Here is a 25,748-nt window from a genome sequence, read left to right as displayed (position 1 = left end):
GGCAAGCAGGCTCTTCAAGGGGAAGATGTCACTCGGGGAACACTGAGAAATGTGTCTTTCCCTCAGGCCCTGATAGAAAAGATAACACCCCTTGAGCACAGCTTTTTCTCATCTGTTCTTGCTCTTGGATGGTGGGGGGGGGGGGGGTTGCTACTTCGGAGCAGCGAACTGGCGGGCGGGGTTGCGCCTGTGAGTGCGCGTGTGCGTGTGTGCGCGCGCTCTCGTGGCCTTCCAGCAGCTGGCAGCTGTCCCGGCCCCCACCCCACCCAGCCGCGCCACGCCACGCCGCCCCCGCCCCTCGCTGTCCTGGGTGCGCCTCGGGCCGCTGCGCTCCTGGCCAGCTCCCCCCAGCGCCTGGGAGGCGACCCCCAGTGCGCCCGGGTTCAAAGGCCCCGCGAGGCAGCTCCAGCCCCTCTGGGGGGCGGGGAGGCGACGGGGGTGGTGCAGAAACCAGAAAAGCCCGAGCCACAGCCGGCCAGCTCCGCACAGGGATGGGCAGCGCGCTCTGAAAGTTTATGACCGCCGCAGCCAACTCCTGGCTGGAGCTGGAGACACTGAGAGCGATCGGCCGGCCTCGAACCCCCACAGCTGGAGGGCGAGGCCAGCTGTACCTGGCCCCAGTGCCCTTTCGCGGCCACAGGCGGCCGTCCTCCTGGTCCTGTGCTCCGGCGCCTGATCTGGGTTCATGGAGCCGGGGCTGTGGCTCCTTTTCGGGCTCACAGTGACCTCCGCCGCAGGTAAGCGCACGGGGCGGCGCGCCTCTCCTGGCGCGAGCGCACACAAAAGGACCCAGGGCGGGGGACCTGAGGCGTGCAGAAGATGTGCGTTGCCGGGAGCAAACTCTTGCCTGGGCTCTGCACTCCTGAAGACGTCTGGGGGCGGGCTGGGGAGCAGAAGCGGCGCTCAACGACTACCCCCACGGGCTCTGGGGGTTGCAGCCCACGCACTGGCTGGAGACCTGCTGCCTGGGCCGATTTGGTCAATTTTTCATGTAATTGGGGACTTCTCAGAAAGTTTGCGAACTATTCAGAGGCTGTGTCAAACTTGCAAAGTTTTCAGAAAGTATGCAATATGCATGCAAGTTTTCAACGGGTGCAAATAGTTTGCAAGCTTCTCACAGAGTGTGCAGATAGCTTGGAAACTTTTCAGAAACTGCGCAGAGCTTTGGAGATTTTGCAGACATTTTGCTTGCTCCACCCCCCTCCTCAGGTGTTTGGGGGTGGCGGGTGTTGAGGGGTCTGCACACTCAGCTCAGGAGCCCCTTAATCTGCCTCCTGCAGGATTGGTGCCTTGCTCCCAGTCTGGGGATGCTGGCAGGCGCGGCGTGTCCCAAGTCCCCACTGCAGCCAGATCTGAGGGCGACTGTGAAGAGACTGTGGCTGGCCCTGGTGAGGGGACTGTGGCCCCGACAGCATTGCAGGGTCCAAGCCCTGGAAGTCCTGGGCAGGAGCAGGTGGCGGAGGGGGCCCCTGAGCACCACCGATCCAGGCGCTGCACGTGCTTCACCTACAAGGACAAGGAGTGTGTCTACTATTGCCACCTGGACATCATTTGGATCAACACTCCCGAGTAAGTCAACCTTTCGTGGTGAGGAACATGGGTCCCGGACCAGGCCCACATCTGCGCCTTTCCAGGAGGACCTCACTCCACCCCAGCCCCGCTCAGTCAGCCCAGAGCCTGCCCTGGCACAGCCTTTAGCTCTTGCTGTGGCCTCCTGCCAGCCCAGGTCTCTTCTGCAGGTCAGGGGTGTGAGCCACATCCCCCGGAGGGCCTGGCCCAAGAGAAACTCAATCCTGACTTTGATCCTGTGGAAGGGGGGTGGGTGGGGGGGGGTGCTGCCTCTGAGTGAAGTGAACTGACCAGGGGGATTAGATACCTGAGAAGTCTCTCTGAGCCTCTTTTTTGAGATAGAGAAAGCCCCGAAAGTTTATCTCATTCCCCAGGTGCTAAGGGGGCTCATACTCACTGTTGACTCCACCAGGATCCAAGGGCTTTAAAATTCCTTGAAAGCATCCTGGTCTCCAGGGAGTCTAAGCGTGGCTTTAGCTGAGCCTGATAGAACCTGCGCAGTCCACTCAGGGTGGAATTCCCCCGGGATGGGCTCCCTTCCTCCCTGCGGGCCCTGCTGGATGCCAAGGCAGGGCCAATTCACATCAAGTCATCCATGGGCCTTCCACAGTCTGGCTCCAGTCACCCACTGCCACGGCCACAGAGGGCCTTCCCTTCTCTCCCGCAGTCCTTAGGAACTCTCTTACCCTAGGGCCTAGACCTGAATTTGTCTTGGGATTTGCCCTGTGGGGAAGTCAGCCTTCTCCTGGGGCCATGTGGAGAGAGTGTGGCTCTGACAGGGGAGGCTTTGATGACTCCCATTGTTCAGGGAGCCCCTCCCTCTGACACATCATCTTGCAAGCTATCCAGAGGGCTTGACCTTGCTTGGGTCACCAACCCTCCAGCATTGGCTTCTCCATCTCTAAGATCTGGGACTTGGATCAGATGCCTCTAAGTTCTGTTCCCTGGGTGTTCGTGGGATCTCTTGGGACTCCTGCTTGTACCCTATTAGGGATTTTTAGCTGGGAACTCAGAGACGGTTGTGAATGCAAACCCCTGGAAGTCTGGAAAGGCAGCTTTGCCACCGTGTCCTGGGGCCATCTTGATTCAGGTTCCTCACTTTTAGCTTTACCCCCAAGCCCTGTAATCTCTGAGCCCTCGGTAGCAGCTTTGATGGGGCTCACTTACCTACTTGTGTCATCGGCACCTCAAAAATGAAGTGCAGAGGAGGGTAGTAAACCTGAGGGGTGGAATGTCTTTCAGACCAGGGGACAAGACCTCTAATCACATCTGGGATAGGTCTGGAACATCACGCCATCATGCTCGAAGGGCAGGCAGGGCGGCTTCACGTTGAGCCAGCAGGACACTTGCACAGGGTCCCGCACTCAGACAGACTCTAGCTTGGCTTAAAGTCCTGCTGTCACTGTCTTGAAATCCTTAATACTTTCTGAACCAAAAGCTGCACATTTGCATTTTCTCCTGGGTCCCACAAATTCTGTAGCTGGTCGTGATACCCTGATTTGCTGGCTGGGCTGTGTCCACCTAGAGGATGGGAGGTACCTCCCTGTTTCTTTCCCTTTGTGGAGAAGATAGAAACCGTGAGTGTTGGGCCATCATCAATTGCCTCTCATCCTCAGACAGCAATGGGAGTCACCTTTCCTTATAGCCCCTGCACCTTGGCACAGCCCTTTCTGATTCTTATCCCGTGTCATTGTGCTGTGATCAAATTCACTTCATAGAATGGAGGGCACTGGGCGGTCACCAGGAGCTGAGTTCTTGTCTTGGCCAGAATCCCCAGCTGTGAATCCAGAAGGAGAAAGAAGAAAGCTAACGGAATGACAGGCAGGGACCTGGGGTGGTGGGCAGGCGGGAGAGGATTTAGAGACCATCTCGTTCGTTGCTGTTTACCAAGCCCCAGAGCACTGGCTGGGGAGGAAGCGATGACTTGAGACTTGTCCGAGAGTCTCAACCAACACCCTGTGATCTGTTTAAAATTCTGTCTCGTGCACCCTGCCATCTGTTTGAAGTCCTGTCTCATGATTTTGAGTTTGTCCTGAAATGAAGCTGTGGATCTCTGACTTTTTCCAGGACAGCCAACTTGATAACTTTCCCCCTCAAGTGTGATTTACCTCTTCCCCTCCTTCCCGACCCCGGTTCAATTTAAACACGAAGAAAGAAGGATTAAATCTGGTGTTTGGGCGTCCCCTGAGCTACTTGGGAAACAAAAATGACAATAGCCAGACTTGAGCATTTTGAAATGAGACAGGTGAAATAATTTTTGTGAGGCAGAATTTCCCGAATGGCCTCCTTCCCTCCCTTCCTGCCTCCCTCCTTTCTTTCTTACCCTCCAAACTTCCTCCTGCCCTCCCTCCCTCTCCCCCTCCCTTTTTTCCTTCTTTTCTTTCCTTTCCTTCTCTCCTTCCCTTCCTTTCTGAAACTCTGTAGGTGTGTAGATAGGTCTGTTTGTCATCTTTGAAATATCTCAGACAAGACTGCAATTTGAGAAAATGGGCTATAGTGACAGGGAACATGAATGACAGGGAGCAATCTAAAAAAAATCACTGAATTAAGCAAAAGAGGCCATGGTAGTGGGTGACACAGTCTTTTCTAGTGGTTCTGTCTCCCCATTAGATCGCAACCCCACCTCTCGCGTGTTCCCCTCTCCTGCTGTCATGTCCTCTTCATTCATGGACTGGCCTCGCTCTCCGCACTTCTCCACCAGGTGTGATTTCTGCCTGTCCCAGCAGTGGCTGCTCTGGGCACTAGAAGGAGCCTTGATTCTTGTGCCTCAGTCGGGGGTCTTGAACTTTGGGTGCTTTTCACCTTTCAGAGTTCTCCCACTGCCCATCCAACTATGTGAAGACAGGATCAACACTCCTAGTTTATCTTGGACAGAAATTTCTTGAGTACGGTCATTTTTGCTCCCTTTGAGGATTTGAGATGCTGCAGGAGTCATGTTGGGAGTTACTACCGAGACCTGCTTTGCATCTCCTCGAGGAAAGTTAACTGTCTAGTTCAGGTTCAAGAGACTAGTTGGTCTCTTAAGTCTCTTTTGGAAAGAAGGTCTGAGATTCCTCAGCTGTCCCTTTGGCCCTCCTGCTTTCTTCGCCTCCTTAGTCCTTCCAGACCCGAGATTGGTCGGCCCTTTCTGTCAGCACCCAGCATGACACAGATACTCGGGAAATGCTGGCTGATTTATGGCTAAGTCCTGCAACCTAGGAACTCTGGCTCATCTTTGCTGTTGCTGAGCCCCTAAATCTCCAGTGCCTTCTCCCACACAGGAGGCCTCTTTCTCCAGGTGCCTGGCTGCTCTTCAGGGGCCTGCACATCCCTGTAGACGGTCATGGGCAAGAGAATTTTCCTTGGGGATGTTGCCCATAAGTTCTGTGATGTCTTCCCAAGAGTCCATGGCCCCAAAGAGGAACCAAATTTATACTTGCCCCACCAGGGCTGCTGGGATCACAGCTCATCAGTGGGCTAGCATGATTTCCATTAGCCTTTCCTTGGCTGTCCCCAACAGTCCCCAAGCCATCCCACCACTGCCAACAAAAACAAGGTCCCAAATCAGAGAAAAACATATCCCATCCTATTGTCATGGAAAATTTGCCAAGAATAAGATAGTAAGGGGACAGGTGGTGAATAAGAGGTCCGTGTGCTGATGTCCTTGTACACTGCGGCTGTTCTCTATGAGCAGACTGAAGAAACAGATACCAGATAGCTGGGTCCTGTAGGAGACAGAGTTCTCCAGAGAGACAGAACCAACAGGGGGTGTGTGTGCAGATTATGCATATATCAAAAGTGTAGTTGCCAAAGGAAATATTTGGTTGCTCTTGGGGGCCATGGATTTTTATGGAGGATAAGACAGAAGTTATGGGCAATGTCCCTCCAGAAATATATATATGGAGAGAGAGAAAGAGAGGTTTTATGAATTCGGCTTACACGATTGTGGGGGCTACACAGGCCAGAAATCTGCTTGCCAGCAGGCTGAAAATTCCCAAGGAAATTGATGTCAAGGAGGTCTGGAAGCAGAATTCTTTTCTGTTTGGGAACCTGTCTTTTCTGTGAAGGCCCTCAGCAGATTGGATGAGGCCCATACATTTTGGAGGGTCAGCTGCTTTGCCCAAAGTCTACTGATTTAAATGTTAATCACATGTCAGAAATACCTTCAGGGCAACATCTAGGCTGCTGTTTGGCTAAACAAGTGGGCACAGTAGCCTAGCAAAGTTGACACCTATAGTGACCCATAACGGGGATATCAGCTCGAACCACATTTCACGGCGGACCAGCCCCTCAGAGCCTGGCTGAAGACTGAAAACCTGTTTATCCAATGGCTGACTGAGCTGTGAAGCATCCAGCAAAGAGCCCCACTGTGTTCCTCCCCAACCCATGGGCTGAGGGATCCTACACCTGTTCATCCCTCTAAGGACATCTGAGGGAGGCATTGCGATGCTGGATGGTGACCGGATTTTCTAAACCAAAATCTGACACACATGGGCTAGCAAATAGGAATGTAGTTACGAAAAGAACAGGGCAGGATGTTGGGAATCATGACCATGGTGGAAAATTTGGGATTTACAATCTCCACTTGTGGAGAAGACTCCAGAACCCTAGAGTGCTACCCCTGAGTCCTGGCCGTGACTATCTGTGTGGCCTCAAACCAGGAGGTGCCGTTGCCTCTCTGTGACCCTCTGGAAGGTGCAGACATCAGCCACTCCAGGACAGTGAGCTGCCGGGTCTCTCCTAATCCCAACAGTCTGATCAGCTCCTATCAAAATGCCCAGGCCGGCTTCCCAGGCTGCCATGGAGCAAGCCACACTTAACTTAATCCAGCAGGAATGCCATTTGTTTTGAGTTCTTTTCTCCCCTAAAGGCGTAAAGAGTTAAAATAATAACAATAATAATAATTAACGAAACAAAAACAAAACATTTAAACTTACATTTTAATGTATTCTACCACAAAAGGGCAGCGTCACAAATTCTGACTTTGCCTTCTATATTCTTCAAGAAAGGCATCTTGGCATGGTCTCAAGAAGAGATATTCCAAATTTTAGAACATCCCAATAGAACGGCTCGATCTGGAACCCCAACTTCCCGAATATGAGGAGCCAGCTGAGCACCAGAAGGTGATTTTGGGATCCTGATAAAAGTCACCCTGGGCCAGGTGTGGTGGCTCACACCTGTAAACCCAACACTTTGGGAGACTGAGGTGGGCAGATCACTTGAAGTCAGGAGTTTGAGACGAGCCTGGCCAACATGGTGAAACCACGTCTGTACTAAAAATATGAAAAATAGCTGGGCATGGCGATGTGTGCCTATAATCTCAGCTACTGGGGAGGCTGAAGCAGGAGAATTGCTTGAACCCAGGAGGTGGAGGTTGCAGCGAGCAGAGATCACGCCACTGCACTCCAGCCTGGGTGACAAAGCAAGACTCCACCTCAAACAAGAAAAAAGTCCCCCTGACCTGTGGGCCACACCTGGCAGTATCGTTGTTGGACATGTGGCCATTTGAGGCAGAGGGCCAGTCTTTCTGCCATCATGGTTTTGGAAAGGAGTCATGAATAGTCTGCTGCTAATTCTGATGCCATGCATGGATGGTGAGGATGGCCGACCATGACTGTGACCTCATGTCATCTAATGGGATCGGCATGATAGCCGCATTAGTTGGATGCTCTTGTCCCTGTAGTTTACAGGAAGAAGCTGATCCCAGGAGGCAGAGTCAGTTGCCCAAGGTTGCAGAGCTTGTGAGTAGGGAACTGGGCTGCCAGCCCAGAAGTTTGGCCCTGAAGCCTGCCCTGTAAGCCTCCCGCTGGGTGCACGTTCCCAACATGGGCTTCTTAGGTGACTAATGTGCCTTCTTAGGTGACTCCTGCTTTCCTTCATTCAATATGTTTTCCCTGAGTGCCTCACCTGGGTCAGTACCGAGTGGGGCTGTAGGACTCAAGAATGAATAAAAGACATGGTTCCCCATCCGTGACTGATTCAGCGTGGTTTTGTTCTTTTTGAGACAGTGTCTCATTCTGTCGCCCAGGCTGGAGTGCAGTGATGTGATCATAGCTCACTGCATCCTTGAACTCCTGGGCTCAATCGAATCTCCCACCTTAGCCTCCTGAGTAGCTGGAACCACAGGTGCATGTTACCATGCCTGGCTAATTTTGTAATTTTTCTTTTTTTTTTTTTTTTTGTAGAGATCTGGTCTTGTTACATTGTGAGGGCCGGGGTGTTGTTCTTTTTGATAGTGATGATTCATATGTATAATTCTATGTAATCATATATTTGCCCTTTTGCAAGATTATTTTTATTGACATATGTTAAGACATGGGCAAAGCCCAAATTCTTGTTCCATCACAAGTCCTAAATTTTATTCTGAAAATGTAGCCTTGGCTTGCATAGAAGCACATGACTCTTCTTTAGCCTACCAGAGCCCTTGGTGGGTTCTCTGCAGGTAAGAGGGGCTGGTTGAGTGTGCACTCCAAGCAAACCAGAAGGTTTGTCCTGATGTCAGAGATGCTGGGACAGAGGAGGCTGAGTCTGGGGGAGAGGGCAAGGGACCCCCAGGCCATGAGCTGCATTCCTGGTGCAGGATTTTTCTTTTCTTGGCTGCTGCTGCGTGCCTTGTTCTGTCTTCTTGTTTCTCGGTGTGGTTATGGGAGTAGGGCAGACATAGGAGGTGGGGCTGCTCAAATCCATCTCTTCTTTGCAGATCCAGTTTCACACTATGGTTTAGGGACTCCTGGGGTTTAGAGAGAAATGGGGCTGTGGCGCACTCATCCGAATTGTCTTGTGGAGGAGGAACAGATCCATTTGCATGGGTTAAGAGCTCCAACTGTGGGCTCAAATGCCTGGGCTGGAATCTGGACCTGCCACTTAGAAGATGTCACCTCTGAGACCTTCAGTGTCCCCATCTAGAGAGTGGGGGACTAGATAGCACTCTATGAGGAAAGATGTTTTCAGGATGACACAAGAAAGTACACAGGGCTTGGTTAGCACAGTGCCTATAATCTAGTAAACACTCAACGTCTTGAAGACGGTGGCCACAATGATAACAACACAACCTCCAGCCCTGCAGAAGCCCTTCCTGGGCCAGAACCAGTCCTTCTGCCATATCCCATCCTGTGACTGGAGGATGCTGGCTGGTGAGTAGAAAGTCCTTTCTCAAGTGCTGCTGGGGTCCACCTCCTTGGACCGTCTGACTGTGATCTTAGCTCCTGGAGTGCCCCGGAGGAAGCCTGTCCACCCTGTCCCCTGCAGGACGGTCTGTTAGCCTCAATTAGCAGAAGGCTTATAGACCCTGGGAAAAGGTGTGCCTGGCTGTCTGCTGTTGCTGATAAGGAGCCTGATAAAGACTCTGTGGTCAAAGGTTGCTGGGCTGGGCTGAGATTCAGTCCCGCCCTTCCAGCCCCTCCTTTCTGCTTTCTATTGCTTCCCTCTCCCCTTGGTAAATCACTGGAAGTTTTCAGGAATGGGGCATGGTGCTCTTTGCGGCCACCAGTCTGGGGCTGTGTCTGTGAAATAGGAGGTAGGGGTGGTGATTGGGGTGATTAGGGTGTCAGTTCAGGAGAATAGGAATGATCTGTTTAGTACCTCTTTGTTAAACACCTATGCTGAGAGCTCTGTGGGGCATCTGCGGCTCTCATGTCCTTGGTACGTCCAGCAGAGTAGATATAATGCCTTGTAATTTGCAGCTGAGGACCCCATGGAGCCCCAGTAGCCTCACTTCCGACCTCACCCAACATTGCCCAGGACTGAAGTGAGTGTCACCAACTGGGAGTCACCAGGAAGCAATCGAGGAAATCCCACAGACATCAGTTTAGAAAACATCATTTCATGATGTGCTTTTGAGACAGGCATGTGAAAGAAGAGGGTGTTGGCCAGACTAAAAGGGACCCTGAGCTTGAGGTTCTGACTGATCATGGTTTCAGGAGTTTTTTCCTCTCACATAACCATTTCTATCTCTTCCTTAGAAATTAGCACACTTTTGGGTACCAGTTTTGAGTTGGAGTGGCATATTTCTTAGAACACTGGATGGCAAGATACTTCTTTAAAATTGGAGGGACTTAGGGCTAAATTTCGCAGTTTTTTGGAAAAGTCAGTCCTACGAGGACTTTTCTGTTGGGGATGCACAGGCAGAAAGCCCGTTTTCTGCCCCGAGTCAGCAGGAGGGGTGAGTGGTCCAGGAACAAAAACAGACTTGGTGGAATGCAACTAATCTCCACTTGGGAGACAGGGACTTGAGTCTGGAAGGCAGTTTGATTTGTAGCAAGAAAACTTGGTACAAAGAGGTTGTGACCCTGTGTGACCCCAAGGGAGAATTTGGATTTCTGCTAGATGAAAGGGCCATTACAGTGAGGAACTTGGCCTTAAATCTGAAGGCAGATGAAAGGCTCTGATGTGTCTGGTTATGTTTGTTCCTGCAAGAATTTAAAACAAAGGAAGCTGGGAGGCAAACAATGCTGCTGCTTTATAATTCCATTTCCAAACCTCAGAGGGGGAGCTGTAAAGGGTGACCTTGTCTACGGCACCGCCCCATGTTCCAGTGTATAGGAAATGGATGGTCTCTGTTTTGCATGAGAAAGTGACCTGGTCTCCTTCGTTGTGGTGTTTCAGTTGAAACAGGGTTCCTCAAAATTGTAAAGGCACACACATATACACACAGACTTTTGTGCACTTTGGAATAGAAATTAATTGCACTTGGAAAATAAATGGCAGAGCATGGCTGACTACAGATGGCCACACGTGAATGAATTGTTTGTCTGCATAGTTTTGGGTGCTTCTGAACCCTGGTTCACCCACCAGTCCTCCCAAAAATAGACAGACAGGATGAGGCATCGGCTCTGTTTCTCATCTGCGCCACCTCAGAGTCTTAGGAGAGCCAAGAGCTTCGGGAGAAATTGGGGACATTCACAGGCCTGGAAGCACTGGCCTCTTCTTCTGTGGCCTCCTCAGGGCAGATTTGGAGGCAGCTCTTAATAAACAGTAACTCAGGAACAGAACCATCAGGGAGGTCTGTTCCCCAGCTCAGTTTAAAAACTAGAAACAGCTTCATTTCATACGCGTTGATGAGAAGGGTGCTAACAGACATGGCTGATGACATGACTGGCCGCTGGTGGACAGTTTCGCCCCATGGCTTGCGGAGTGTAAAATAGCTCTGCCGAGAGTCAGAAGCAACTGCATGAGACAGCAGAGGTCCATGTAACTTTTCTGGGTTTTTGGAAATCTGATTTCCATGGGTCTCTTGCAGGGCTGGGAATAGACTGGGGCGAGTGAGGCATTCCCTCACGTACAAACTTTCAGGAGGCACCAAAAACTCAGTAGGAAAAAACAAGTAAAATGTCATGCACTGTTTTCAGAAAGCCAAAATGAGTGCAAAAAATTCATAATCGACCGAATATTATTTTTAATAAAGGCAGGATCCAGCCCTGAGCTTGCTGCACTTACTCACCTGCCTCACCTTAATCTCAGTCCTGGCATCTTGTTTGAGGATGAAGCCTGTGTCTCTAATACAGACTCAGTAGTTTGAGGTAAGTGATAAATCTGTTGGAGCTATTACTGGAAAGGGGTCCCGATCTAGACCCCAAGAGAGGGTTCTTGCACCTCATGCAAGAAAGAATTCAAGGCAAGTCCATAGAGTAAAGCGAAAGCAAATTTATTAGAGAAGTAAAGAAACAAAAGAATGGCTGCTGCATAGAGCAGCGCTATGGGCTCCTTGATTGAGAATACTTACAGTTATTTTTTGATCATGTGCTAAACAAGGGGTGGGTTGTTCATGAATTTCTGGAACTGAGGGTTCCCCCTTTTAGGCCTTATCGGGTAACTTCCTGATGTTGCCATGCCATTTGTAAACTGTCATGGCACTGGTGGGAGTGTCTTTTAGCAGCTGATGCATTATAATTAGCGTATAATGAGCAGTGAGGACAACAGGAGGTCACTTCGGTTGCCATCTTGGTTTTGTGGATTTTGGCCATCTTTTTTTTTTTTTTTCCACCTCCTGTTTTATTAGTGGGAGTCTTTGTGACCAATGTCTTGTGGGGACCTCCTGTCTCATCCAGTGACTAAGAATGCCTCACCTTCTGGCCATGCAGCCCAGTAGGTCTCAGCCTCATTTTACCCAGCCCCTATTCAAGATGGAGTTGCTGTGGTTTGAACACCTCTGACAGAGCTACCAAAAGGACATTATGCAAGGACACAGACAATTAGGTTGGGTGGAAGATGAGTGTATCTTTACAGTCATTGTGATGGTGAGCGTAAGTCTTGCTCATGAAGATTTTTTCCATCCTTAACCTGGTATCTCCTGAAAATTAGCAAGGGTGTCTTCTCTTGCTTTCTTTATTCAAAGGCATGTATGATGGTGTTGGCATTTTTTTAATCCCTCTGCACACACCCCCATCCTTACGAAAACACTTGCTCCCTGTTTTCCCTCTTCTCTTTCCACTGCTGGGAGCTATTTTGAGCCCTGTCTGTCTGCAGCTTTGCATAAAGTTATAATGAGGCTGGGCCAGGCAGCCACGGATTTCTCATGCCTACATTCGGCCTGGAATTCAGCAGGGTCACTGGGGGCTGGGGAGAGAAACTCTCGCCTAACTCATTTGATGCATTTGGGTTGTACCAGATGGAGGGAAACCTGCTAATCTGTAGGATTCCATAGACAGCTTAATTCCCCACGTTTTGGAGGAGTTTGTTTCTCTAATTTTTTTTTTTTTTAACCATAAGTCTTGAAAATCTCACACCACATAACAAAAACAGAGTTATTTTTCTGTTGTTCTCCTTTCCTTTGACCCCCTGGTGCTTCCTCCAAATATCCTTAAGTGTGCGGGTGCCTGTGTTAGGGGAGGAATATGTCTACGGTCCAATGAGCTGACGGGATGATAAATTCTGTGACTTTGAGATTCTTTTTAATCTCAGCCTTATGGTAATAGGCCATGGAAGAGTGTGAACAGTTTGGGCTAAAGCTTTCTAAATACAGTTGATGAGATCCTGGGAACCACTTATCTGGGGTGGGGTGGAGCACCACACTTTGAGTTTGGTGTTAGTGCTGGGGCAAAGGTCTAAGACCTTCTCCAGTGATTGTGCTGTTTAGGGATATTCAAGGGATGGTGAGGGCCTTTGGAAATATCTGAGTGGAGTTTGGAGCCAGAGGGACCCTGGAGAGACCCAGCCAACCCTTTTGTTTCTCAGATCCAGAGGGAAGGTGCCCACCTTTCCTGTGAATGAGTCATCCTTGGGACTAGAATCCCGGGTCTGCCAGCCTAGTAAAGCCTCTGTTTTGCCTCTGCTACCTTACCCATCGATGCAGCCTAGTTTGTTCACCAAGGTGCTGATGTGGCCTGCAGGAGTTATTGCCAAGACATAATTCTTCCACTTCAAGTAATCTAGAGGCCACAGTAATCTAGAAGGTTTTCTAGGAAAACCCCTCAAAGACTGGCTGATTAAGGACAAAATAAGTAGAGATCCATTGAGTCAGCCAAGAACGTCGTATGGGACACTGGGTAGGGCCGTGAAGTGATGGCTGATTTGGATCTTAGTCATTCATTCATTTAACAGGTATTTATTTTTGAGATATTGGGACCTGATTTTGAGCCAGACATGGTGTCAGCTGCCCTGGACGGAGAGGTGAATGGGGCAGACACAACCAGTGGCTCCGGCTGGACAAGGTCTTGCTGTTGCTGAGCCAGTGGGTTGTGCCTGGGCCAGACACCGTCTCTTAAATGAAACAAAGGAACTGACCCTCATTCTTAGGTCTGATTGGTAGGGGTCAATGCTCAGTATTCTTTTTGAAAATGTAGGTGATACTGTTAAAATTCTCAAACAGCCAAGTCCTGGATAATTCCAAAGATTTTTTGAGGGGGAAAAGAGGGGGAGAGAGTGTATTTTTTAAAAAGGTGACAATTAACCCACAGCACATTGCTCACTGTTTTTGATATTTCCAAATATTCTAGAATCATGGGCTCTTTCAGAAGGCTGCAGGAGATGGACTTCCCATCTTGTGGGGTGGTGGGATGAACGGTCTGCCTTGGGTCCTCCCAACTTTAAACCGTGAGAATTTTCTGCAGCAGAAGTAAAGCTATGAATTGCCGGTTCACTGTTCTGATGTTTAGGAAGCATAAGCTTTGTATAATATTCTTTAGAACCAGAAAGCGCCCATGTGTGTTCTCTGCTTGTATAATGAGGTCACTGAGGAGCTATGTTTCCTGGCCTATTTTCTTTCCTGGAGGTTGGAAGAGCACCCCATGGGCTGTCTGGCATAAGACCTGGCCCACAGCAGACTTTCATAAGCATTTGATGAGTGGGCAAGGAATAAGTTCAGTAGAGGACAAAACTTCTGAGGTGGTCAAATGAGTGTCCGGGGGTGGGCTCCGAGCCTCCTGGAAGGAAGGGATCGCATACCTGCCTCCACCTGCTGAAGGACAGACAGTGGGCAGTGGGCACACCTAGGGGAAAGGAGGGGCATAGCCTGCTTCCACCTGTGGAGGGCAGACATTTCACAGTGCGCACACCTGGGGGAAAGGACTCCAGTCAGCTGACTGTGCTGGGTTTGTCCTGATTTTGAACATGCTTTTTTTTGTGTTGTTGCAGTGAAGAAAATTTTTGCTTGTCCTCAGCAGCTGGGGAGACTACAAGCCTTCCTCTTACACCCAAGAGGCCGTGGTTGCCATCTCATGAAAGTGAGGTCCAGGGTCAGCCAGAGTTCACTGGTCACAAGCAACAGAAACGTAGTCTAGCTGGCAAAGCACAGGAGGAGTTTATTGGAAGGATGCCGGAAAGCTCACAGACTGGAGGTGAGAAGAAACCCTAGGCTCTGAAAGGAGGGGTGCTAGGACAGGATTGGGGGTCTAGGGGTGTAGCAAGTGGACAAGCGGGGGGTGGGGCCACTTGGCAAATCATAGCTCCAGAGTATTTTCTGATCTCGAGTTTCCCCTCTCAGGAGTCTCGGGAGAGAGGGAGTCAGATTGGCCCAGTTTAGGTCTCCTGACCAGTCCTCAGGCAGAGGTAGGTGAGGCCCATCGACTGATTGACCCCCAGGGACCTCACACAATGGGAGGGGGATAATTCTCCAAAGAAAAGATGGCAGACTGGATCCTAGGAGACAAAAATAACCAATGCTGGCCTCCGGCTGCAGAGAATTCCCTGCTTCTCAGTCCTTGGAGTGCAGGTGCCCCTGTTCCTGGTCCTATCCCTCCCCTTTGTCTCCATGTGTTCATGCGTAGCAGTGTCTGCTGGATGTTTGCTGAAGCAGAGGATCCCTTTCATGGGCCTTTGAAAAGTCAGCCACTTCCACACCAGAAATTGCATATGTAGGTGTGCTGGAGGGCATTTTGTTTTTTCTAAGGGTATTTGGATTAATCTTCCTATTTCACCCTGTCTTACTCATTAGAGCCACGTTCTAACTGGTTCAGATTACGGATGGTAAATAAAGGTGATTGACACTTTTCTCCCTGCCCAGGCAGACATTTCTAAGCTTGGGAGAGTTGATGAGGGATGCCTTCTAGGGAATGTAATAAAATCTGAAATCGAGCTGTAGTTAGAAAGCGTGCAAGGGTCTAGAAGTTGTTTCTCCAGGGAATGGCAGGAGGTGGTGTCCAATGACTGCTGGTGCCTGGCAGCTGGGGGCTGCCTCCTGACTGTCTGCCAGTGGGAAACAGTTGTTTCTCCTCCTCCTGGCCACAGGACAAGTCACAGAGCCACGCTTTCTGTACAATATGTCCCCTGGGCCAAAAGGCAATATTGCCTCTGCTTTCCCAGTTCAGAAGGAAAAATGTGAACCGAGGAAGTAAATCATCAACTTGACATGTATCGTAAGTGTGACATGAACATGTTCTATTTGTTAGGGAGACACTCAAGTCACCAGCTGGGCTTTTTAAATGAAAACAATACCTCTATTTAAATGAAACAACACCTCTATTTGTAAAGAGGAAAATAGTATCAGGTACTAATTTTGTTCATGTGTCATCTGACCTGTCTGCGTTCGCTTTATGGAATAAACCACTAGACTAGGAGTTGTAAACTCAGATGCTCCTGAGGGCCAGACACATAAAAAAGATGAGTGAATGGGGCCAGGTATAAAACTACTGAAAATGGTGGGGACTGGGGCAGAATGAAGGGCTTACGCCCAGTTTCTGACATCATTACCTGGCTGCCATGCTGGAATATGAGGTTGGTATTAGCACAACTTCCAATTTTCAAGAAAAGCTGGAAATTGGGATGTTTATGTGAAATTTCCAGATTTAACAAAAAACACTATGGTTCACGCCTGTAATCCCAGTACTTTGGGAGGCTGAGGGGGGCGGATCACGAGATCAAGAGACTGAGACCATCCTGGCCAACATGGTGAAACCCTGTCTCTACTAAAAATACAAAAATATTAGCTGGGTGTGGTGGTATGTGCCTGTAGTCCCAACTACTTGGGAGGCTAAGGCACGAGAATCGCTTAAACCCAGGAGGCGGAGGTTGCAGTGAGCCAAGATTGCGCCAGTGCACTCCAGCCTGGCGACAAAGTGAAACTCTGTCTCAAAACAAAACCAAAAACAAAACACTGTTGACTGTAAAAAGCTGACAAAAATGCCAATTTGCTAACCTCAGTACTGGATTAAAAGTGTATGTGTGCAGGGCCCCGCCCCTTGTCTGTCTTTTCATAAGTTTCACCCGGAGTCTAGTCCAGCACCTGCATGTTGAAAAGCAGTTGGCAAGTATTTGTTGAATGCTATTCAGTTGTGGTGGGTGGAATAAAAACTGGGTTTTCAATAGGGAATGACAGTTTGATAAGCTTTCCTAAGAATTTAGAATCTGGTCAGTGGGAATACCTGTGTCTCTTCTTTAAAAGCTTCAGATATACAGGCCAGGTTCCTGATCAGAAAGATGGAGAGTATTAATTCATTTATGAAAAGGCAACACGGAACTTAAAAACAGAATCTTTAAAACAAAAGTCAGCTTTCCTTATTCAGAAACTTCTTGTAGAGAGAAATAAAGCATTTTCAGTGTGGTGTTGCAGATGAAGAATGAATATGGGAGATTTGGGAATTTAATATTTAATAATACTTAGACATGATGTTTGGAAAAATGTGACAAATAAGAAACTTTTGATAAATAAGACTCTGATGTCACCAATCAAATAATGAATGTCCTGAATACATAAGTTGAGTGATAATTTATTAGATGAACACACACAACACCAGAGATTGCATATGTAGGTGTGCTAGAGGGTATTTTGTTTTTTCCAAGGGTATTTGGATTAATCTTCTCACCTGCTTTTCTTTTGCATGGAGCTCTGTGTTATAACTGAGACATGAACAGATGAAAGAGCTGCCTACTTGTATAAAGGATTGTATTCTGAAAACTCCATTGTATTACAGAGCAGTAGGCCCCAACCACTGGGCAGGGCATGCTGATCAAAGGTTCTTGGCCAATTTCATTTCACGTTCATGGTCCACTGTTAGGTCTTTCCTGTTCACTATTCAGTAAACAGCCAGTGACGAAGCAGTACAAAAATGAAATATAAAGGCTCATGAGATATGAGTACGTTATCACAACTGAAATAGAAGCGCTCATGAGCTGGTAATCTGGCGTCAGACCTCGGTAAGAAGGTGGTGTCGAATGAGGTGACCTGTGGCCTTGGGTTCCTTATTACCCTTTTTTATTGCTAAGTCAAACATCTCAAATGCCAGGCTTAGTAGATGGAACTTTTCTGATACAACTCACTTGACCTCCCAGACCAGATAAATAACAGTAGTAGCTGCTGTTTGCTTATGGCACTTTGCTAAGTATTTTCCATGCAGTGTCTCCTTTGCTTTGTCCGACCACCCTTTTGTCGACCAGGAAGTTGTTGAGAGGGTGAAGTGATCATCATGTAACATAAGAACAGTATTACCAGGTCATGTGTCTCTGTGTGTACCTTGCACATACCTGTACCTACTGGCCTTTTTTCCTTTACCTGTTTTCGTAGTCCAACAGCATATAACTCCTGAAGGCAGGGACACATAGGGGTACGCCTTTCTGTGTCCCTATGACACTTACATTGATACTACGTATATAGTGGATGCTTAAAAATGTTGGAGATTCTTTCAGTGATTTTTGTGGTTATTGAACTCCTTACGGTGAAAAGAATCCAGTCTTGCCAGACTAGAATGATCTCACCATGAACTATCAGTTCTCAATCAATAATCTGTTCGCCTGGCCTTGTGTGAGGCCCATGGTGGGTAAAAAAGAAGTAAAAGACCTGCCCTCTCTTTTGAGGATCCGGTAATCTGCCTTTAGACTTGGGTAAGAAACACCGCAACTCTGGGCCCTGTGGGTTAGAGGACTGCCTCTGACACCACTCTGGCCATGCCTCCCACCCCACTGCAAGAGTCTGGGACTGAAAGCCAAATGCACCCTCTTCAAGACCATGTTCCAGGTATTCAGGGGCTGGAATTCCCTACTCACACATCCCCCAAGACCACTTCCAGGGCCTGCACAGGTATCCTCCAGGGCCTGACACTTGGGGGTGAGCAGGGCTCCAGGTACATATCTGCAGGCCTGCAGGGTGACAGCTGCTTACAGGGAAGCAGCCTGGGGCATCCACGGGGAGTGCTTGAAGCCAGCGCTGGTGTGGGATGGAGCAGGATGGCAGAGAAGGTGCTGGGTCTCCACCACATTCCAATACGGAATGGCCAGGAGCCCAGGATTCTAAATTAAAGGCTGGACCTGCAAGGTGTTTGGAAGCCACAGTTGTCCAGATACAGGAGATAACACTTTTTCGTTTAAGGGCTTATCAGATCGATTGAAACCTTTAAATGATTAGCCCTGTGGGAGGTGGGCCTCCATTGTGAACTCTTGTTCCATACTCTACAATGTCAGGGGCAGGCCCTGCTGGGCCATCAGCTTCCCTCACCTCCGCACAGGTGAGCCAGCAGGATGCACACCTGGAAGGCCCAGGCCTTGGTGGAGGGGTTTGTGTGCCTCAAGGCTGTGGGGGAGGGGAGGGGGGCCCTGCCTCTCTAAACATTCTCTGAAACTGCCAGGTTTCATTTGCATACCAGCACTTTGCTGCGGTTGGCGGCTGGGGAAGTGCTAAGCCTGTCTTTATTAACAAATACCACGTTGCCTTGTTTCCTTACTTAAAACACTTTAGAGTGTTTTTGCTCAAGTTGAGTGGCTCTACGTGTGTAAATGCATAATCAGCTGATAGCAATTTCAAAATTGCAGGTCTCACTGTTGATGGAGAAATGGGAGCGTTGTTATTCCTTGTGTGTAATTTTCACCGAGAAATGGGGTCTGGATTTAATGTCAAAACTTAGAGATTCAATGTGGCCCTATTACTGGAAAAATACACCTTTAGCCAAACCCTGCCTCAAAACAATGTCTACATTGTGTCTTGCTGCACCCCTTACCCCCATTTCCCATTCCTGAGAAAAAACTGGCTCAGTAAAGGGCTGGATCCTGCCCTCTGTCTCCGTTTCCTGAGCACAGACGGCTCATCAGTGGAGCCTGTCTCTGCCTGGAGGGAACCCACCACCTCTGTTTCTCGAGGAACTTGGGTGGGAAGGAGTTAGCGGGGAGAACAAGAGTTGAAAAACAGGGCGGGGTCAGTTTTAGGCTCTTGTGTCCAACCCAGCAGGGAGACTGTGAGGCGCCCTTGCCCAGTTTGCCCTCACCGCCTCAAAAAGGCTTTATGGTGTGTGATTCAAATGAAAAGAAATTCAATTTGATTTTATTTTGAAAATGCAGAGTGGGGCTGGGTGCAGTGGCTAACACCTGTAATCTAGCACTTTGGGAGGCTGAGGTGGGCAGATCACAAGGTCAGGAGATGCAGACCATCCTGGCTAACACGGTGAGACCCTATCTCTATTAAAAATACAAATAATAACAATAATAATTAGCTGGGCACGGTGGCACGTGTCTGTAGTCCCAGCTATTCGGAAGGCTAAGGCAGGAGAATTGCTTGAATCAGGGAGGCGGAGGTTGCAGTGAGCTGAGATCTGTGCCATTGCACTCCAGCCTGGGCAACAAGAGCAAGACTCCGTCTCAAAAAAAAAAAAGAAAAAAAAAAAAGAAAGAAAAAAGAAAATGCAGAGGGGATTCAGGACTCCCTTTGAAGTGGATAATTGCTACTACGAAGTGGGGTTCATGGAAACCAACGTGGTTAATCTTTGGGGACTAGTGAGAAAACCAAGATTTATTGAAAAAGTGGATTTGGCCACATGTTTCTTCTAGCTATTAGTAATTTGTCCCTCAAATCATGCTAGTAAGTTAAGAATCTGCTTTTAACTTCTTCCCGCTGAACTGCCTTCTTCTCTGGGGAGTGATGATTTGGATGTGCACACTCATTAGAACCAGGTTTCATGGGTTTTGCTCTGAACCACTCCATTACACTCCTCCTGCCAACACCAACCATAAATGAAATTGGTAAACACTTTCAAGCCTTCTTCATAATGTGGCTCTTCTGAGGCTGGCTCCACCCTCAGCCGCATGGCTGGGCCCTTGCCCACCTCTCTGAGGGCACGGAGTGTTCCTTCTGATGAGGAAGCAACTTTCAGAGGCCAGGATGCATCTCTAATGACTGTAATTGCATTTGCCGTCTTCTCATTAGCACAAACTGCAAGGCCTGCTGTGCACACGGAAGAAACTCAGTTCGAGGCCCAGTTCTGGCCTCAGGCTGTGGGGTAGGCAGGTGGTCTGATCAGGGCAAAGACCTGGACCAGCATGTAGGTTGCCCCACATGCCCTTGGCATAGGAAGAAAAGCCTCTGGAAAGGGTGCTATGGTTGTCTTTAATTATTTCTCGGCTTTCTATGAAGAGAGGTGGAGGCCCAGATGGTGCTTCCAGAGCCGAGGAGCAGAACCCGGCCCAGAGGAGCTAGGCCAGCCATGGTTTGGTCTTGAAGAGAATGAAAGCCCACCCATGTTCACAGAGCGCCGAGCCCTGGGGCGTTCAGGCCACACCTGCAGCCGGTGCCTCGGGTGAGGCTAAGGGCCTCACAAGTGCAGGCACACATGCCCAGACGCCTGCTGGACTCTGAGAGGGCTGGCTGCTGCCCAGCTACCCAGACCCTCCATGTCCTTCCATGCCCTCAGCCCCAACTCTCTTCCTGGGGGTTGCGGAGGGCAGGGAGTGCACAGTTCACTCCAGAACCTTCCTAAGACCCAGAGCTGTAGCAGGGAGGGTGTGAACACCAGTATCTGAGACCTTTTCAGCCAAGCAGCAGTTCTCGCTCCACACCCTTGGGGGCCCTGAGCAGGGAGGCCTGCGTGTGCTTGCCTAACATTACCCTGTGCTTTGCAGACAGACCGTGCCCTATGGACTGTCCAACTACAGAGGAAGCTTCCGGGGCAAGAGGTCTGCGGGGCTGCTTCCAGGGAACCTGCAGCTTTCGCATCGACCACACTCGCGCTGCACTTGTGTGGGGAGATATGACAAGGCCTGCCTGCACTTTTGCACCCAAACTCTGGACGTCAGCAGGTATGACCCTCCTCCAGTTTCACTCATTTGCAGATAGGCATCAACCCTTGGCAGGGCCAGGCCAGGGGCTTCTCAAAGGAGGGTCTAGGATGGTTCGGTCATATCCTGACCCACTGTCATCTTGTGGGCCAGAGAAAGGAGGTGCTGAGCCCAGAAAAGACCCAGGTCCTCAGCATCAGGAGGGCAGGAGATGCAGCGTGCCCACCCGCTTGCTGCCCTTTGGAAAGAGGCTTCACAGTGGCCATAGCTGCATCTGGTTTCCAGACATGTTTTTCTGGCCTGTACAGCAGTTTGTGAAAATCTGAATAAGTTGCCACACTTAAAAGGTTGAAGAATTAACCCCTGCCAAATGCATGTTTTTAGCCTTCTCGAAAATAGCCCATAAAAGTGCAAAAGGCTTGTTGGGGAAAACAAAACCAAAAACAAAAACCCAGCACGTAGGACCATCTGGTCTCAGAGACTCTCTCCTCTTTGGCCGCGCTCAGCTGGAACTGAGCGGGGGCATCTCGTGTTTGAGTAGGACGTGCAATATCCATTTACCTGTGTCACTAATTTATCTTACTTTGTAGCCCCTGGGGGCCCCCAAGTTTGAGACCCTGTGGTCTGTCCTGGCTGCTTTAGGGAAGCTTGTAGATCACGTTGAATGGGACCAACAGGCAGACTCCATGTTTGACCCAGGGGCTTTGAGCTGTTATTCACTTAACAGGTATTCCTGTTAATACTCCTTACTCCTCTTTTTCTTAACTTTGGGCCAAGATTCACGAAGCCAGTCAGGCAGATCAGCCCTTTCAAAACCCTTCCTGGAGCAGGTGTAGGTGAGCTGCCCGGATGCACACAAAAGAGACGTAGGCAGGGGTGAGCTCCCAACACCCCAACAAGGCAGACGGTAGCGCTCAGGACCCCACGATCTGCCATCTGCAAAACCCAGTGTGAACTGCATGGTTTTTCCCTCCTTCTGGGCGTTTAAACATCCGGTGAATAACTGAGTGGTGAGCATATTCTGTACTTTGGTAGAAATCCACCCACTGAGAGCTCAGCCTTCAGAAACTGTGCCTGAGACGCGGTCCTTGGGGAACGCACTAATGTGCTCACTGGTGGGGAAGAGGCAGTCATAATTTGACACCGAAAAACCAGCCACAGGGAAAGGCAGGTTGATTCACTAAAACCAGCTCTCTCCCCACAGTAATTCAAGGACGGCAGAAAAAACAGACAAAGAAGAGGAAGGGAAGGTGAGAGGTGCCAACAGAGGCCTGTGTCAAAGGAGGTGAAGATGCGATGTGTCATTCCTTCGGGGGTGGGTGGACGGTGTTTTGAGGGGATGGCATCTGGTCTGGCCCAGTGGGAACCCCAGATCTCATGGGATGCTACACCCACAGGCAGTGGTGTCTTTGGTGGACCGTTTCTGGGGGCAGAGCAGGCTGAAGCTGTGGACAGCTGCTGTCACTTACCTGGCCCTGGCCACCCTGCTCTGTGTCCTAGGAGCCAGCCCTTGCATCCCTTGTGGCTCTGGGCAGTGATGTCCTGCCTGGATTTCACTGGCCTGGACAAAGCTAGCCAACCACCACTCTCAGAGGCCCTGCAGGCTGCCCTGCCTAGGCCCACGCTTTGCCTCTGCTTCCTTAGCAACATGTGCTCTTTCTCCCCCAAAAAATCATTTCTTCTTTTCAGCAGCTGATTCCGGGCCGAGGTGAATGACAGCAGCTTGACAGCAGGGTCCCTTGGTTCTCCAGTTCATTTTATTATTTTTTTAACCCACTTGTCTTTTTTGTATGAGAGATCCTGATGTTCCTGTAGTCAAACTGGGCTTATTTGTCATTCTATCAATCAGAAGTCGTTATTAAGACTCAGCAGCACATCTGCAACGGGATGGTAATTTATGTTTATAATAATAGCCTGGAGGTGGCTTGGGTTTCTACAGAGACTGATCAAGGGAAGATGAAACCATGCTCAGTATACAGGAGGCTTTCCAAATTGGTGGCAGATCACTTCTAGTCTAGTCCAGAGAGGGATCTGTCAGCATCCATAATAAAAATGGAGCGGGAGGAGGAGGGCCGAGGCGGAAGAGACAGAGCCCGGGAGAGCATGAGTCAGACCCAGATGGTCCCACTTTGCCTCTTCATTCTTTTTCCTCTTTTTCTCTTCCTCACCCCAAACCAAAGCTCCTCTCAGTGAGGGCGGGATGTAATTAAACCCATCCATCCATTGCATCATTTATTCATTCACTTATGCATTCGTTCAGCAAAGACTTGTTGGGCACCTGCTGTGGGCTGGGCACGGTTCTTGATGTTGGGGACACAGCAGGAACAAGGTTATGGAGCTTAACTAGTGGGGGATGCAGACAGCAAACATGTACAATATAAAGTGAGATTGCAAAGAATAACAAAAGACACGGCAGGGGTAGGAAGCGTGGGGTGATTGCAGTTTGAGATTGGGTTGATGCGGCCTCCTCTTTCTGACCAGGTGACCTGAAGGAAGGCTGGGAGGAGCCATAGGGATGAGTGAGGGAAAGGGATTTCAGGCAGGGGAACCAGTGAGTACAAAGGCCCCAGAGTGTGCTCAGGGAACAGCCAGAAGGGAGCCCTATACAGGAGAAGCACACAGATCCTTTTGCTGTTGTGGTGATTATTACTGTTCTGTGTCACATGTTCAAAAGATGCGATTGGTGGTGCAGGTGTCCCAGCAGGGCCTGGAAAAGTGGTTCTTTCAGGTCTCTATGACTCACGTAAAGCTCTAGTAAGAAGCTTTGCTTGGGAAGAAAAAGTTTCTTATTAAGCCAAAGTTCTTGCTTTCTTGCAAGATTCAAGTTAGTAATTCCCAGATTTGCATTCTCAGAGTGGAAGCTGCCACCATCCTTAGCTTGTGATAATCAAAGATGGAGCCAGGCTGCGGGAGGGCTCCCAGCAGCCTTGTCTGCTGGTGTTGTTCTTTTCACACTTTTCCAGTCTGGTGGTAGGCTCGGAAATTACTGAGAAGCACTGGGAAGAGGGTACGTACAGTTCCAATCAGGGAACAGGCTGGAGAGGCAGTAAGAAGACGTTCCCTTTTTCAGCTTCACAAAGCTACAGAGCTATGCTTTCATAACATACCTTTCTTTTTTTCTTTTGCCCTCTTTCCCCAAGATAGGTTGAAGTCAAGGACAGACAAAGCAAGCAGGCTTTAGACCTCCACCATCCAAAGCTCGTGCCCAGCAGTGGACTCGCCCTTGCTCCATCTACCTGCCCCCGCTGCCTCTTTGAGGAAGGAGCCCCTTAGGAGGACAGGCCTGAAGCATCCTGGTCTTGGGAGGCTTCTGTCATTGCTCACACACAGTTCAGATTTCCACCTCTTTATGGACAAGGAGTGAATTTGCCTGGGGCAGAACACCCACCCAAAGAGTCCCCACTTAACAATACCCCCCACTGCAAGAATGCCCAAATCCAAATGACCCCAGTTTTCCTAATGGGTAAAATGATCCCAGATGTGCCCCAGAGCATGACGCCCACAGCTCCGGTTTCACGCAGGAAATTGTTTTTGGAGAGGTTTGGCAAGTTGGAAAGCCACTTACTGGCTTTTGACATGACTTCTCTTGGAGAATAAGTGGACTCCAAGCTAACTCTTTGCAAATGTAAACACGTGTCCATCTTGAAATAAATGCAAAATGCCCGTGCAACAGAAGCATGTGACTTTCATATCCTTGCCTAGAATAGGCTGCATGGTGTATGTCAGTGAGGGCCACGAGCAGCAGCTTTAGACACAGATCATAGCTCTACAGGAGTTTATGAATTTGAAGCTTATGGGATTTTGTCAGAGAAATTTTCAGCTGTGCTTGATACCCACCAAAAGAATGTATCTCAAAAGAATGAAGGAAGAAGAAAAAAGGATCCTTGATGTTTGTGACAAGAAAAGGAGAAAGTATCTGCAATACGGAGCTTGTTCCTATTCAGTGACTGACCCTCTGTATTCTGTATAGACACCAGGACGCTACACAATGGAGTTCCCAGGCCTTGTTTGCAGGAAGCCGACTATAAAGACAGCCCCAGCTCAAGGCTATTAGGTTGAATATTTGCTTTCATGAATAAATGTGGATCTTTGGGGAATGGCTTCAAAATAAGTCATGAACACAAATTCTTTGTAAATTATGTAAATTCCTGTTTATCTATATAAATTGGCAACAACTGGGAATTGTACCGCCTGACAGTTCAAAATCTCTTTCAGCTGCTCTCTTCCCGCCGAGCTGAGCTTACCATGAGTGTGGAAATGTGGCCCTGCCATGTAAAGTCGCCTGTGCAGGGGAGAGGCCACCCATCTCCCCACCCGGCCACAGAGAGATAAGAAATGGCATTTGAGTTGGGTGTCCAGGGCCCTGTATGGAGACATTTAAGATGGTATATGACAGAGCCTTGGCCTTGACCAAATGTTAAATTCTCTATGCGTATTTCATAAGTTATTACAGGTATAAAAATGATGACCTATCTTGAGGAAATGAAAGTGGCTGATTTGCTGGTAGAATTTTGTACAGTTTAGAGAAGCGATTATTTATTGTGAAACTGTTCTCTACTCCAACTCTTTTATGTGGATCTGTTCCAAGTAGTCACTGTATATACGAATAGATAGGTAGGTATTTTAAATTGCATTCTGAATCCAAACTCATATTCCTTAGAGCTTGAATTACATTTTTAAAATGCATATGTGCTGTTTGGCACCATGGCAAGATGGTATCAGCGAGAAACTCATTCATTGCGCAAACACTCAGAAAGTACTGCCAAAAGCCTAATAAAAAATCTAAAGTTTGC

At 49.0% G+C, this 25,748-nt stretch overlaps 1 protein-coding gene across 11 annotated transcripts; it reads left to right on the top strand.

The window, feature by feature from the left end:
- Nucleotides 1–311: 311 nt before the first annotated feature.
- Nucleotides 312–25,748, top strand: LOC105470568 (endothelin 3). 11 transcript variants are annotated; one of them, XM_011722677.2, is made up of 6 exons: nucleotides 312–737; nucleotides 1,281–1,569; nucleotides 14,119–14,321; nucleotides 20,800–20,976; nucleotides 22,160–22,205; nucleotides 24,100–25,748. In XM_011722677.2, the coding sequence occupies exons 1-6, from the start codon at nucleotides 686–688 to the stop codon at nucleotides 24,134–24,136; spliced, it is 804 nt and encodes a 267-aa protein (XP_011720979.1). In that variant the 5' UTR covers nucleotides 312–685; the 3' UTR covers nucleotides 24,137–25,748. The 11 variants fall into 11 exon arrangements, with proteins under 11 accessions (XP_011720979.1, XP_011720982.1, XP_011720989.1 ...); XM_011722680.2 differs by having other exon boundaries at nucleotides 22,160–22,240; nucleotides 24,100–24,209; XM_011722687.2 differs by lacking the exon at nucleotides 14,119–14,321 and adding an exon at nucleotides 22,751–22,845 and having other exon boundaries at nucleotides 22,160–22,240; nucleotides 24,100–24,183.

The sequence above is a fragment of the Macaca nemestrina genome, chromosome 15 (assembly GCF_043159975.1).
Source record: "Macaca nemestrina isolate mMacNem1 chromosome 15, mMacNem.hap1, whole genome shotgun sequence".
NCBI lineage: Eukaryota > Metazoa > Chordata > Mammalia > Primates > Cercopithecidae > Macaca > Macaca nemestrina.
This window is presented reverse-complemented; position numbering and strand designations above follow the sequence as displayed.